The 16254-nt window shown below is 43.7% G+C and overlaps 1 protein-coding gene across 6 annotated transcripts in view; it reads right to left on the bottom strand.

Moving 5' to 3' along the window:
* The window catches only part of jmjd1cb (jumonji domain containing 1Cb), a 385858-nt gene that overhangs the window by 64629 nt on the left and 304975 nt on the right, over positions 1–16254 (bottom strand). For all 6 annotated transcript variants that reach the window (XM_085994973.1, XM_085994976.1, XM_085994975.1 and 3 more), the window contains 4 exons: positions 12230–12431; positions 3746–3960; positions 2959–3111; positions 1041–1133 (listed from right to left, as the gene is read on the bottom strand). In XM_085994973.1, the coding sequence (XP_085851099.1) occupies positions 1041–1133; positions 2959–3111; positions 3746–3960; positions 12230–12431 (663 nt within the window). The remainder of the gene's footprint in view (positions 1–1040; positions 1134–2958; positions 3112–3745; positions 3961–12229; positions 12432–16254) is intronic.

Genomic DNA, 16254 nt, shown 5'->3' with positions numbered 1-16254 from the left:
TCTCTCTCCCCCCCTTCCCTCTCTCTCTCTCTCCCCTTCCCTCTCTCTCTCTCTCTCTCCCCTTCCCTCTCTCTCTCTCTCTCTCCCCTTCCCTCTCTCTCTCTCTCTCTCTCTCCCCTTCCCTCTCTCTCTCTCTCTCTCTCCCCTCTCTCTCTCTCTCTCCCCTTCCCTCTCTCTCTCTCTCTCTCTCCCCTTCCCTCTCTCTCTCTCTCTCTCTCTCTCCCCTTCCCTCTCTCTCTCCCCTTCCCTCTCTCTCTCTCTCTCCCCTTCCCTCTCTCTCTCTCTCTCCTTCCCTCTCTCCCCTTCCCTCTCTCCTTCCCTCTCTCCCCCTTCTCATCCCCCTCCCTTCCTTACCCCCCTTCCCCGCTCCCCCCTCCCTCCCCCTCCTCCTCCTCCCCCTTGTCACTCGCGTTCTTCCCCCCAGTCTCTCGCTCGCGCTCTTCCCCCCAGTCGCTCGCTCTCTTCCCCCAGTCGCTCGCTCTCTTCCCCCCAGTCGCTCGCTCTCTTCCCCCCAGTCGCTCGCTCTCTTTCCCCCCCAGTCGCTCGCTCTCTCTTCCCCCCCAGTCGCTCGCTCTCTCTCTTCCCCCCAGTCGCTCGCTCTCTCTTCCCCCCAGTCGCTCGCTCTCTCTTCCCCCCAGTCGCTCGCTCTCTCTTCCCCCCAGTCGCTCGCTCTCTCTTCCCAGTCGCTCTCTCTCTTCCCCCCAGTCGCTCTCTCTCTTCCCCCCAGTCGCGCTCTCTCTTCCCCCCAGTCGCTCTCTCTCTTCCACCCAGTCGCTCTCTCTCTTCCCCCCAGTCGTGCTCTCTCTTCCCCCCACAGTCGTGCTCTCTCTCTTCCCCCCCAGTCGTGCTCTCTCTCTTCCCCCCAGTCGTGCTCTCTCTCTCTTCCAACAACAACAACAACATGCCCTCAAAAAAGCCTCGGCACCGCCAGGCACCCCCAGCTAGTCTATATATATATATATGATAGATAAGATATATTTCCATTCTTAGCAGAAGTTGAGCAAAATAGACCCAAAAATCAAACAACTGTGGAATCTTACCAGTGCCAGGGATAATCTGTGTGGGCATCAGGCTCTTTGGATCATGAACTTGACCTTTGACACACTTCAGCCAGACATAAAGCTCTTTATCAGCTACAATCCACAAAACAAATAAAGGAAAAATGTATTAGGGTTTGCTTATTTATGGTTCTGTTAGAACCATCTTTGACTGAGGAGAAAATCTAATGAAGTTGAGCAGTGGCAGTCACACCAGTTATAAAAGCATTTTTTGAGTGTTGAAAGCAGGAAATGTTTACTGTTTATCCAAGATTGGATTTCCTGGGAAGATAAAATTAAGAGTCCCTAATATAATGCTAACTTTTGTGACTCAAGCAATTCTTGTATTATATATCTAGCAAAAATGAACCTATTGCTTTTGAGCAATATCCATCCAGTATTGTATGATTCAAACATTCTTCATATAACTGGGGGAGTTTGCTGGGAATTTGCTCTTTCTCACAGAGTAAACTGCAAAAGACAGACCCTACCAATCTGGTGACTGAGAAATGGGTAAGCAGATTCTGTACTCTGAGTAAGTAGGTGAATGTGCCTTTACACCGAGCCCTGGTAGCTCCTGTTCAAGTTCCAGCCAGCGGAACTGTTCATATTGCTTGGATCCTGTCTGAAAACACACATGTACAGAGCTCTCTCACAACAGTTGGAAACGTACATGTTTATAGCAGGAATGGGAGAATCCCAGCTCTCGAAACATTTAAATTGAGGTCACATGGGTTTACAAATCAACTCTGAGCACTTTGTAAACTAGGTTTAACACCTCACTGGACTAAATACCATGTGATGTAAAACTCAAGAGATGAAAGACCACCCCCTCCAGGGAGTCTCAGATTGCTTCACTACAGAATCAACTCAGGCCCTGACCCTGGATGTTCAATGGATTTCTATTTTACATCAATGATGAACATGTAGTGTAAAGACATTAGGATAAATGGAGGTTGCCAGCTACACGAGAGCAAATATGCCAAAGGAGGGCAAAATATCACAAAAAAGCACCATCAACTGTGAAAACCAGAATTCTAAGTGGTAAAACAAGTGAAAAAAAATGCCCAACAGAATCAGGCTACCTATAGTAGTAGATTACAGTATTGTCCTTTAACATTGCAACATGAATTTTATCGAAGTTTATGAAACAAAGAACAAGCTTGCACTTATATAGCCTTTCATGTCCTCAGGATGTCCCGAAAGCTTCACATGCAGTCCACTTTTGAAGTGCACTCACTGTTGTAATGTAGGCAAATGCGAAACAACTTGCACATAGCAAGAGCCCACAAACAGCAATGACATAATGACCAGTTAATCTGCTTTGGTGATATTAGTTGAAGAATGCTGGCCAAGACACCAGACTGCCTCGCTTACTTGTAATAACTGTCAATAAAAAAGCTAGCTGTTTTGTCAGTTGCATTTACAATTTATGAACATTTTAAGTGATGAAGAGGAAACTGAAAATAACACCATTCACAAACTTGTGGGGGAGGGAGAAAAACAAAGCAAAAAAAAGTGTTTTGCTATCTGACAATACTGAGTGCCAGCAAGAACATTTTAACATGTGCCTTGGAGACACTGAACATTACACCCACACCTAAGGATTTCAACAGGCACCACAATTTCATTGCACACTTTCACACATCTTGATACAATTTCCATAAAACTGCACTGGGACACATGCAGTGTTTTACACATGAGTGAATCTGCAGACTGATGAATGCAGGACTTAGAATTCCAGGGAATTAATACATCTTTTTAGAGCAAAGTTGCTTAAGTGGAAAAGTGACAATTAATGAGGATTTTCGTGCTAATCTGCAAAAAGAATTGCGGTCCCAGCACCAAAATATGTGAAACTGAACAGTTCATGAGCATTGCCTGCATTGTGTTTTACCCATAGATCAATTCAGAAACTGACCTTTGGAACCCCTTCTTTCCCTTGCTTCATAACAGTCCAAACAGACCACAAATCCACATTTCTGGCAAACCCAATGGATGTTAAACAATGTGGCTTCACATGCATCACACATTTCCTGAACTCCTTTTACTGCTCTCTTCCAGGCTATTTTGGCTGAAACACAAAACAAACAGTGTTACTGTACACTGAAGCTTTCAGTTTATAGGGGAAAGTTCACCAGTTCTGACTGCATTTTGTAGCACTGTTTAGACTACACCATGTTTAAAGCTAACGATTAGACATGGTATTAACTGTTCCATAAAAAATACAGCAGCTTAAAAGATCCCTGAAAATGTTAGAAATGTTGCGATGTCAATTCTGGCAGCCTATAAAAATATACTGAGGTACATATACTCAAAACGTGCAAATAGTAGGTAGAGGGTTGCAATATAAAAATGTAAATGTTTGATATATATTTCAAGCATATAAATGACAAATCAATTTACCTGTGCCATCTATTCATGTATTATTTCAGTTTATTTTTCCCAATCACGCTAAGATCTATCCCCAATTCTACAGCTTGCAGATTTAAAACAGGCATCTTTTTGTCATGTCAACATAATATTTTCTATAGCCTTCCACTGCACTATGTCAGAGAGATTTATCTTGCAACACAAATAATAAAGAAGTTGTACATGTGAAACTGTCAACAAGCAAACCCTAGCACTTCCAAGTTTCAAATCACAAATAGAATTCATATTATATAAATAGCCCAGTAACTAAACAGTCAGCAAAGGCTAACTATTACCATCTGGTTTAAGCCATGTCATAGCGGTCTTCTCAGATGTCTCTATTTGACAAAATTTATCTCCAACATTTCTCAAAATGTATTTGGAAGATTCTATGTCTAAATCCACATCTGCAGAATCGCTGGGCAGCCACAGGTTTAGTGCTTCATCATCATACTGGTCTGGAGTTGAAAATCCATCTATCCTGAGTACTGCATTCTTACTGAATGCCAGTCTGAGAAAGCAGAAAGGGAAATGTTAATTTAGTGGAACCATGATATTTATAGATCATATACAACAACAACTTGTATTTATATAGCACCTTTAACGTAGTAAAACGTCCCACGGTGCTGCACAGGAGTATTAGACAACAAAACAAAAAATTTAACACCGATCCACGCAAGGATAAATTAGGGCAGGTGACCAAAAGCTTGGTCAAAGCGGTAGGTTTTAAGGAGCATCTTAAAAGGAGGAAAGAGAGGTGGAGAGGCGGAGAGGTTTAGGCAGGGAATTCCAGAGCTTAGGGCCTAGGCAACAGAAGGCACGGCCACCAAAGGTTGAGCAATTATAATCAGGGATCCTCAAGATGGCAGAATTAGAGGAGCGCAGATATCTCGGGGGGCGGGGGGGGGGTGCGGTGTGGGGCTGAAGGAGATTACAGAGATTGGAAGGGGCAAGGCCATGGAGGGATTTGAAAACAAGGATGAGAACAGGGGTGATGGGCGAACAGGACTTGGTGCGCGTTAGGACATGGGCAGCCGAGTTTTGGATGACCTCAAGTTTACGTAGGGTGGAATGTGGGAGTCCAGCCAGGACTGCATTGGAATAGTCAAGTCCAGAGGTAACAAAGGCATGGATGAGGGTTTCAGCAGCGGATGAGCTGAGGCAAGGGTGGAGACGGGCGATGTTACGTAGGTGGAAGTAGGTGGTCTTTGTTATGCTGTGGATATGTGGTCGGAAGCTCATTTCAGGGTCAAATATGACACCAAGGTTGCGAACAGTGTGGTTCAGCCTCAGACAGATGTTAGGGAGAAGGACGGAGTCAGTGGCCTAGGGAACGGAGTTTGTGGCGGGGACTGAAAACAATGGCTTCGGTTTTCCTAATATTTAATTGGAGAAAATTTCTGCTCATCCAGAACTGTATGTCGGGCAAGCAGTCTGACAATTTAGACATCGTGGAGGGGTTGAGAAGTAGTAGTAGCGAGGTAGAGCTGGGTGTCTTCAGCGTACATGTGGAAACTGACACTGCAACAACTGTACAATCAGTAGTTTACTGTTTTCAATAACCAGAAACGATCTGAGAAAATACAGCACAGAAGGTAGCAGTTCGGCTCATTGTACCTGCCTTCAACTAGAGCAATCTACTCCAATACCATTTCCTTGCCCTTTCTCTGTATTCTTTTGTACGTTATTTTTCAAATACCTATACAATTCCATTTTAAATGATGTTATAATCTCAGCCTCAATAGTCACTTATGCTAAAGCACTCCACAAAATATGTGTGGGAAAAACGTTCTTACCCATTGTTCTTCTAGTGCTAATCCTCAGTCTGTGTTTCCTTGTTACCAATTCAACAATCAGTCGAAAAAATCTTTCACTAGTTAACCCCTCAAAACTGGAGGAGCCGCAGCCCTTGCTCTTGACCAACAGGTTCGAGGTTCTTACTCCCTGTGGGGACAGGAGCAGGGACTGCAGGGAGGATGAGCAACCTGGCCACAGCACCGTGGAACGGGGGCCATTCAAGAGGGGGGAGTAAATAGAAATGTTGTAGTGGTAGGGGATAGTATTATTCGGGGGATAGATAGAGTTCTCTGCAGCCGAGAGCGAGAGTCCCGACGGCTGTGTTGCCTACCCGGTGCCAGGGTTAAGGACATCTCCTCTGGGCTGGAAAGAAATTTGCAGTGGGAGGGGGTGGATCCAGTTGTCGTGGTCCATGTTGGTACCAACGACATAGATAGGACAAGGAAGGAGGTTCTGCTGAGTGAGTTTGAGCAGCTAGGGGTCAAATTAAAAAGCAGAACCACAAGGGTAATAATCTCTGGATTATTACCTGAGCCACGAGCGAATTTGGCTAGGACAAATAAAATGAGAGTGTTAAATGCGTGGCTCAAAGACTGGTGTGGGAGAAATGGGTTTTGCTTCCTGGGACACTGGCACCAGTACTGGGGCAGGAGGGAGCTGTTCCGTTGGGACGGGCTTCACTTGGCCAGTGCTGGGACTAGAGTCCTGGCGGATCATATAACTAGGGCTGTAGAGAGGGCTTTAAACTAACTCGTGGGGGGGAGGTTCCTAGAGAGCAAATAATAAAAATGACAACAGAGGAGGTCATAGACTTAGGTAGCAGTGGGGAAATTAAAAACCAGAGCGTGTCAGGAAGGGGCAGAAGGTATGGAGTAAAAGGTAAAGTAATAAAAAGGGCAAAAGCAGGAACTAAGTGTCACAAAACATCTTTGAAAGTTCTCTATCTGAATGCACGTGGCATTCGTAACAAAATAGACGAGTTAATGGCACAAATAACTACATATGGGTATGATCTTGTGGCCATTACAGAAACATGGCTGCAGGGTGACAATGCCTGGGAATTAAACATACCAGGTTATTTAACGATCAGGAAGGACAGGCAGGAAGGAAGGGGAGGTGGGGTGGCTATGTTAATAAAAGAAGGAATCACTGTAATACAGAGAAATGATATTGGGTCAAAAGATCAGGATAATGAAACAGTTTGGGTGGAGGTAAGGAATAATAAGGGGAAAAAAACACTAGTGGGCGTAGTCTATAGGCCTCCGAACAGTTGCAACTCTGTTGGACGGAGTATCAATCAGGAAATAGTTGAGGCTTGTAATAAGGGAACATCTATAATTATGGGGGATTTTAACTATCATATTAATTGGACAAATCAAATTGGGCAGAGCTGCCTTGAGGATGAGTTCATTGAGTGTATTAGGGATGGGTTTCTTGAGCAGTATGTAACTGAACCGACCAGGGGGCAAGCAACCTTAGATCTGGTCCTGTGTGCCGAGACAGGATTAATTAAAAATGTCCTAGTAAAGGATCCCCTTGGAATGAGTGACCATAACATGGTTGAAATCCATATTCAATTAGAGGGTGAGAAGGTTGGATCTCAAACAAGCGTGCTAAGCTTCAATAAAGGAGACTATGAAGGTATGAGAGCGGAATTGAGTAGAGTGGATTGGGAAAATAGATTAAAGGGTAAGACGATACATGATCAGTGGTGTACATTTAAGGAGTTATTTTACAACTTCCAAAAAATATATATTCCACTGAGAAGAAAAGGGTGTAAAAGAAAAGACAGCCATCCGTGGCTAAGTAAAGAAATTAAGGATAGTATTCGACTAAAAACAAGGGCATATAAGGTAGCCAAATCTAGTGGGAGGATAGAGGATTGGGAAAACTTTAAAAGACAGCAAAAAATAACAAAAAGATTGATTAAGAAAGGGAAGATAGATTATGAAAGTAAATTAGCAAAAAATATAAAAACAGATAGTAAGAGTTTTTATAGTTATATAAAAAGAAAAAGGGTGGCTAAAGTAAATGTTGGTCCCTTAGAGGATGAGACCGAGAAATTAATGGTGGGAAATATGGAGATGGCAAAAACACAATGAATATTTTATATCAGTCTTTACAGTAGAAGACACGAAGAATATCCCAACACTGGACAAACAGGGGACTATAGGGGGGGGGGGGGGGGGGGGAGGAGCTAAACACGATCAAAATCACTAAGGAAGTGGTACTCGGTAAAATAATGGGACTCAAGGCGGTTAAATCACCTGGACCTGATGGCTTACATCCTAGGGTCTTGAGGGAAGTGGCGGTAGGGATTGTGGATGCATTGGTAATAATTTTCCAAAACTCCCTGGACTTGGCAAAGGTCCCGGCAGACTGGAAAACTGCTAATATAACACCCTTATTTAAAAAGGGCAGTAGACAGAAGGCTGGAAACTATAGACCGGTTAGCCTAACATCTGTGGTAGGTAAAATTTTGGAGTCCATTATTAAGGAGACAGTAACAGGACATTTGGATAATCATAATTTAATAGGACAAAGTCAGCATGGTTTTATGAAGGGGAAGTCATGTTTGACAAATTTGCTGGAGTTCTTTGAGGAAGTAACATATAGGGTGGATAAAGGGGAACCAGTGGACGTACTGTATTTAGACTTCCAAAAGGCATTTGACAAGGTGCCACACAAAAGATTATTGCTTAAGATAAAAAATCACAGGATTGGGGGTAATATTCTGGCATGGATAGAGGATTGGCTATCTAACAGAAAGCAGAGAGTTGGGATAAATGGTTCATTCTCAGACTGGCAATCAGTAACTAGTGGTGTTCCGCAGGGGTCAGTGCTGGGTCCCCAACTCTTTACAATCTATATTAACGATTTGGAGGAGGGGACCGAGTGTAACATATCAAAGTTTGCAGATGATACTAAGATGGGAGGGAAAGTAGTGAGTGAGGAGGACATAAAAAACCTGCAAGAGGACATAGACAGGCTAAGTAAGTGGGCAGAGATTTGGCAGATGGAATACAATACTGGAACGTGTGAGGTTATGCACTTTGGCAGGAAAAATCGTAGAGCAAGTTATTATCTTAATGGCAAGAAACTGGAAAGTACTGAAGTACAAAGGGATCTGGGGGTCCTGGTGCACGAAACTCAAAAGGTTAGTATGCAGGTGCAGCAAGTGATTAAGAAGGCCAATGGAATGTTGGCTTTCATTGCTAGGGGGATAGAATATAAAAATAGGGAGGTATTGCTTCAGTTGTACAAGGTATTGGTGAGACCGCACCTGGAATACTGCATACAGTTTTGGTGCCCATACTTAAGAAAAGACAGACTTGCTCTCGAGTCAGTACAAAGAAGGTTCACTCGGTTAATCCCGGGGATGAGGGGATGGACATATGAGGAGAGGTTGAGTAGATTGGGACTCTACTCATTGGAGTTCAGAAGAATGAGAGGCGATCTTATTGAAACATATAAGATTGTGAAGGGGTTGGATCGGGTGGATGCGGGGAGGATGTTCCCGATGATGGGTGAAACTAGAACTAGGGGGCATAGTCTTAGAATAAGGGGCTGCTCTTTCAAAACTGAGATGAGGAGGAACTACTTCACTCAGAGGGTGGTAGGTCCATGGGATATGCTGCCCCAAAAAGCTGTCGAAGCTACATCATTACATAAATTTAAAACAGAAATAGACAGTTTCCTAGAAGTAAAGGGAATAAAGGGTTATGGGGAACGGGCAGGAATTTGGACATGAGTCTAGGTTCGGATCGGTCATGGCCCTGTGGGTAGCGGAGCGGGCCCAGGGGCCGTGTAGCCTGATCCTGCTCCTATTTCGTGTGTCTAATTCTGTTAGATTCAGGAGATGGTTCAGTGATAGTAGATTGGCGGTTAGGATCAGATCAGCCATGATCTTATTGAATGGCGGAGCAGGCTCGAGGGGCCGATTGGCCTACTCCTGCTCCTATTTCTTATGTTCTTATGTAAAACCTTTCATAATTTTGAACATCTCTATTCGGTCTTTCCTTAATGTTCTCTGTTGCAGTGAGAAATGCCCCAGCTTTTGAGCATGTCTTTGTAACTATAATGTCTCATTCTCAGTTTCCTTCTGATGGCTTTTTTATATTCTTTTCATGATTCTAACATCCTTCTTAGAAGAGGTTCACAATTGCACATCATCTTATTACAGTCATTATACTCAGTAATTATTTGCCTAAAACAGGGTCTACATACTTGATTAATGGACAAAATGATTTTGTTCCAATGTCTCATTTAACATTTTTACAGTACTAAGTTTTGGATCCACTGAAAATATCACAGTATATATGAGAGAGACTGGAAAACAAGATGGACTGTAAAAGGTGGTCACATAACTTCTACGTTGGAGGCCACAAACTATTTTCACCTGGACTTCTACTAAGATTTCTTCTACCTAATGCAAATATACAAATATTGCAACAAAATCCCTTTGTTATAATCATCAATGTTTGTTTTAATATTTAAAAGGTAGGTAAACCAGAGTGTTTTTGTAAAAGTTAAATGAGAACCTAATGTATTTTCTCTTCCTTGTCAAACGATAGACATTCACACACCACATTACCATTTTGTATACCACAGTATTTCCATTCTAATTTCTCCCGATTGTTCCATTTTATTTTAATTTGTTTATTATGGTATCAAAAAGCAGGGGAGAGGCTGAACTGTGTCCCACATTCCCACTGGCCTACCTAAACTAAGCTCCTTTCATGCAACCCCTCTGGTGTTGCACTTGGTCACCTTCATCTCCCATCCGCTATCCCCTGGTGGGAGGTGCTCTTAGCTTCCAAAGGCGAACATCTAATTTTGGGCCATCTTGCTGGGACTGCTGAGGACTTGGTTGTATGCTACTACATTGTACAATAGCTTCTAACATACCACTAAGCTGTTTCATCAACTCCTCCACTGACTGCCCCTTTAAGAGGCATCACACTTCCATTATTTAAGGGGTTGCTTTTTCCCCCAAACCTGTTGATTTTCAGTCAACCAGTGCATGAGGAAAGCCAGTTGGAGAACCTCCTGGTGGGTCTGCTCCTTAGCCTAACCAATTCAACCACCCATAGTTCTAGGATACATACAATCAGCTGGCAGGATCTGAATTGCACGTCCACATTTTGAGCTACAGCATGTAGTCTTGGTGACCCTTGAAAGCTCTTCACGACCAGTGGGCACATGCCATTTTTGTTCCGACTCGCTATGCCATTTCAGACACCTCCCATGACGGCTCAATTCGTGGCAAGAAGAGGACCATGCTCCATCTATACGTGCAGTGCTAGAGGCCAAATCACCTCGTCCATTAATTGAGAGTTGCTTTTAAATCTGGTTTAATTTTTTCCCCAAACTTACTCATTTTCAATCACCTAATATTCTGGAACTGATAATACAAACCACATTACCAGGATCCTCCAACTGCAATGCATCCTAGGGCTTTCCCAAGTCTCACAATTACACTGGTCTGCTACAAAATAAGACCAATCATGCTGTACACATTTGCTGTTACTTCTCATCAGGCATCATCCTACATCTATCCACCATCCCCAGCATCGACGCTTTGACCACACTCAATCAGCTTCGATGGACGGGTCACATCATCCGCATGCCCGATACGATCCTCCCAAAACAAGCGCTCTACTCGGAGCTTCGACACGGCAAGAGAGCCCCAGGTGGGCAGAGGAAAGGCTTCAAGGACACCCTCAAAGCCTCCTTGAAAAAGTGCAACATCCCCACCGACACCTGGGAATCCCTGGCCCAAGACCACACAAAGTGGAGGAGAAGCATCCGTGAGGGCGCCGAACACCTCGAGTCTCTTCACCAGGAGCAAGCGGAAGCCAAGCGCAAGGAGTGCATGTCAACCCAAGCACCCCACCCACCTGTCCCTTCAACCACCATCTGCCCCACCTGTGACAGAGACTGTAGGTCCCGCATTGGACTCGTCACCTGAGAACTCATTTTTAATGTGGAAGCAAGTCATCCTTGGTTCCGAGGAACTGCCTAAGAAAAGAAGATCCACCTTAAAATCCACCTGCCCCATTTAAGCCATCTACATAATTTGTCCAAATCTCTCTAAACTATCTCCTTTCTTTTTGTTAAATGCTGACAGAGCTTTGTCTCATCAGCATGACTTCTCCTCCCTTCCCAAAAGTTTTTCTACCCAATCAGTTATGCTCCTTAACCTGGTACCGAAGAAAACACACCATTTGGGGTTGCCCAGCTATGGGTACAAATCAGTCCATCTGTCCTGATAAAAATGGAATTCCCCACTGCTACCACTTGCCTCTTCTCATTGTTAGCATCTCTTATGTCCATGAGTAATCTTTTGCACCATGCTAACTTAGGTCCGCTCTCACTTACCCACTACTCTGTCTAAGTCCTTCTCAACATAGATGTCAAAAACTTTATACCTATTGGACATGTCCAGAACACAGTTTTCCTGCACAGCTTCCTCTTGTGTCATCTGTGGATCTGTCAATTATTTCCTCCCTTTCTTTCACTATTCGCTTCTTTCATGGGTTGATCGCCTTCTAGAATGTACGTTCCAGAAACTTTTGCTCCTCACATATGTTTGAGTGCAGCCAACTAGACCTCAAGCTCAGCATAACTCTGCCCGACCAACACAACCCTCTGACACTTTTTGTATTTGTACTCCTGATACTCTACAGGTCATATCTCAAATCGCACATGCTACACACACTGCTCGTGTGGCTCCCGATCCCACCATTTCTGTACTCCAAATTACTATGATACCCACAAGTACTAATTCTTCAACTAATTTTCTTAATTAGTTGGCCTGATTCTGCAGAACCTGGCCCACTCTCTCAGAATTATGAAGTTAACTTGATTGGTTCGGGTCAAGTCAACATGAAGGAAATAAACTATTTTTGATCTTGAAAGGCTTGCACAAAGTAACAACACTACCAACTTGTTGTCTAGGATCTGAACTCAAGTTTACATACCGGCGGAAATAGTAGAATCTGCAGAATACGGCTGACTGACTAAACTCCTCATTCTTCCGATAACGAACCATACGACATTCCCTACACTTTTGAAGATTCGGTGCTATCTCAGAGCACGAGCCATCTTGCAGAAAAGGTTCTCCAGTCTGCTTGAGCTTCTTAACTTTCCGCCAGTCCTTCAACACTGATCGTGGTAAACCATCTACAAAAGTAGAATAAGTGTATTGAAGAGTACAGCATAGTAAAATGTTTACACAAGATTATATTTTACTGAAAGGTAAATAATCACTTTAGGCGTACTTATCTTCCAAAAACCAGACAACTGAGAAATTAGGCACCCGTTTCTTTTGACCAGCGTTGATACAATTTCCCTTTCCTACACTTGTAAAAGTGATCTGATGGGAAGAGGAACTTGAGTAATAGCTTCATCTAGTGTGGTTGACAACAGTCTATGCACGTTTGTAGAGTTCCCTTGAGTCAAGTCTCTTTTAAAATCGATTTAGAGGTTTTTTTTTCGGTAACGCTAGAGACCTCCCTTGAGTAGAGTATGGAGACATGAGGGTTGTCTTAAAAAATTTACTAAACACTGGGCTAAGCTTTCCAGGGCTGGGGACGTAGTGCTAAAGAAGGTACCTAATTGGAGGCTTACTGACTAACATGTTTCTGTTTTGTCCTGCAAAAAAATTAGCATCAGTGGATTCACTCAGAACTCTGATCTACTTCCTTTTGAGGCTGTGTGTTAGTCAATCTGGATCAATACTCGATGCAAACAACTGCTTTAGGGGGGCTTAAGTAGGCACTGGTGGGACACAAACAAATTGCATGTCAGCAACCTGCACACTGTGGTTGTTCAATGTCCTAAAGTGCTGGACTGCTGTTGAACCCAAAGCTTGTCTCTGTTTGTGACTGATGTTGGAGGAGATTGTGGAGGACCACAACACATTGTTGCTGACATACAAGTTGAGGCCAGTCGGGTTTCCCAGGGCTCGAGAAACCCGAAAGTTAAATGGAGACCGGAACAGCCGGATCAAGGAGTTAACTGTTTTTTTTATAGCACTGCTTGTGAGCCAGAAGGAGCAGCAATGCTCCCGCCCCACCCCTCAAGCAAACCTTCTGATGCAATCAGCCAACGCCCCATCTCCAGCAAACTCACAATCCCAAGCCTTATGTCCCACAATCTTTCCCTCCCTCCCGATTGTCGGTTCGGCCCCCCTTATGTCCAGCAATCTTTGCCAAACCTCGCCTTATGCCTTGCAATATTTGCCGACCCCTCTTATGCCCGACGATCTTTGCCAAATTTCCCCTTATGCCCAGTGATCCTTGCCAAACCTCCCCTTATGCCCAGCGATCTTTGCCGCGCTCCCCTTTCAACCAGCGATCTTTCTGGATTGCTGGGGACCCTCCACACCGGTCCCCGGCGGCGGCCATCTATGCAGGATTTCCTACCTGGCAGCCAGCCAGTCAATCTGGGAAATGGAACAAAAAAAAAGATAATGAGGTCCTGCCGTTTAACTCGGCAGGACTTCTGCCTTCCTGGGATTTCCAGGTTACCCACCGCCCCCCCCCCCGTCCGAGTATTCTTAAAAGCAGGATCATCTTCCGGTCAAGTTGCAGTGAGACCTTGTGCTGTCTTTCAAGCAGGTTTCACACTTCCAAACATAAAGCAATAACACAAAACTGTATAAACAAGTATTGTGCAAGTCATTTAGTGGGAAGGTTCTGTGGTATTCAAAACAAATTTTAAAACCAGGAGTTGGTAACAACTAGTGGCTGAGGTGGAGTACACCGAGGTGGTTCAATCAGGACAGGCTGCAATGCACTGCTACTTTTTTTTAAAATCTTGCCTAATTTTTCTCCCTTTGGCTGAAGGCATTGATTCATGCTGTGGTTCTACAAGCACTGGTACTCTCCAGCACCTTGCCCAAGTAGCTATGGTTCATCTGTCAGCCTAGACATGAAGTGCTGTCAGGGCATTTGGCTGAGGGGTGGGATACCACAGCAGAGTCTGGTCAGGTCATTGTCCAAAGCCCAACACAAACAAGCACACTTTCAATAGGAGTGCTTTGATAGTAGCCAGGAGTGGGAACCATGGCTGATTTTGTTTCCCCTCTCTGCTTAAGATGTGATACAATCAACTGTAGCACCCTGCTGAAATCAGCAAACTCAGCACAGGCCAGGGGTTGAATCTGGGATCTTCCTGTTCTGTATAGCTCAGTACAACTACTAAAGCATCAGAACAACTGTGGGCTGCTACACCAGATGGTAATGATGAAAAAAAGACCTACAGTCACATGAGGAAAGCTTCATCTCATTTGCGAAAACCAAGGTCACATCCTCTGATTGATTCTTGGCCAACATGAATACAAGTGCAAATGAAAAGAGGAAGAGTTATGATCCAGTGTATGTGTTTATTGTTCAAAAACATTAGCATCAACTATCCAGAATCTGGTGGCTTGAAGCAAATGCTTGAACTTCACTGAGAATCTTGACAGAATTTACAAGTGCAATTATTTTGGGGACTGAAGCATATTTTCACACCAAGTTATTAATCAAAAGGATGGGAAAACTAGAAACAAGGTAGAGATACAAAAAGGGATCTCCAACCCACAAGCTAAAAACAAATGCTAGTTTTCTCTAAGGAACACATTGGGCAGCAGTGCATTGTAGCAGGAGAACACAGTTTTGTGCCCCAAATCCACAATATAACTTTGGCAAAGCACTGAGCATAGGCGGATACTAAACCATTTGGAAAGGGGGGGGGAAATCACAAGGGCCCATCACTCAAGCTTGCTCTCTTGGTTTTCTTAGCAGTCAGCTGTAGAGCAGTACTGGTACAGCCCTGGGTGGTGATTTTTCAAAAGGTTCTCTCAGCGAGAAAGAATTACACACCAGTGTATCGAGGTAAAACTAAACAAACAAACTTTTCCCTCCAACTAGCAAGGGAGTGCACAAATCCAATATTCCTGAAGAGGGGAAAAAACTGAGCACATTAAATGTAAAGCACAGGAAGAATAATTCACATCAGTTCTACGCAGAAAATCTCTTCATATAAACTACTGGATCACTATAACCTTTATAAATACTTACCCGCACAAAAAAATCTGAAGACTGCAAATACAAATCATAGTTCAATACTTATATAATTACAGTAAACCAATCCCAAATCTAAATACACTAATTTACTAGATAGTCACTAGAAACTGATAAAGGGGATGGCGACAGTCAGAGATTAGGTTTCTACGCTTTTGCTTAGCTTCCTAAGTTAGGGGCTTTCTTAATGATTTTGTAGCCAAAAAGCACGTGTCAGACTTTATTCTGTGCCCATCTGAGAGTACGCCACTGTAATCCATTTCAAAAGCCACGCAACATCTGGCTATCAGCATGCACAAAATCCAGAACTTGCGATCTGTCAAGGTACACCGTGACAGATTATCCGAACTGCGTGGAAACTCAGTATTGCTGGCGCAGAGTTGGGCTATTTGACTAACAACTGTCCAGCAGTTGCCCACGCAACTTTTACGGCTGGTAAAAGCAGGCATAGGGCCTGCTTTCGTCAGCGCAAGGGTATATATATAAGGCATAAATAAAACATTTAAAAATTCAAAATTATGCACAGACTTTAAATAAGTTTATGCAAATATTGGTCTGGATTAAGATGTTTAAAATTGGTAAGTAGGACCTGGTGAGTATTTCTACAGTCCAGTCATTAAAGTAAAAGCAAAGTCTCTAGTTTAGAGTAAGTAGCGTTTAAAGGGAAGGTCCCTAGTGTATTTAATATTCTTTAATTTAAAGGAAGTAAAGGGAGTAAATTAAGGGTAGGACATGGCAGGGCAGCTCAGCAGCGTGGAGTGCTCCTCCTGTGCTATGTGGGAAGTCAGGGACACTTTCGGTGTCCAGGGCGAACACATGTGCAGGAAGCGTCTCCAGCTGCAGCTACTCGAAATCAGCGTTTCGGAGCTGGAGCTGGAGTCACTGTGGAGCATCTTCGTGGATAGCACATTTAATGAGGTGGCCACACCGCAGGT

Source organism: Somniosus microcephalus, chromosome 8 (genome assembly GCF_052327205.1).
Source record: "Somniosus microcephalus isolate GS21.2 chromosome 8, FLI_Smic_1.0, whole genome shotgun sequence".
In the NCBI taxonomy this organism is placed as follows: Eukaryota; Metazoa; Chordata; class Chondrichthyes; order Squaliformes; family Somniosidae; genus Somniosus; species Somniosus microcephalus.
Note: the sequence above shows the minus strand (reverse complement) of the source record. Positions and strands in the feature narration are given on the sequence as shown.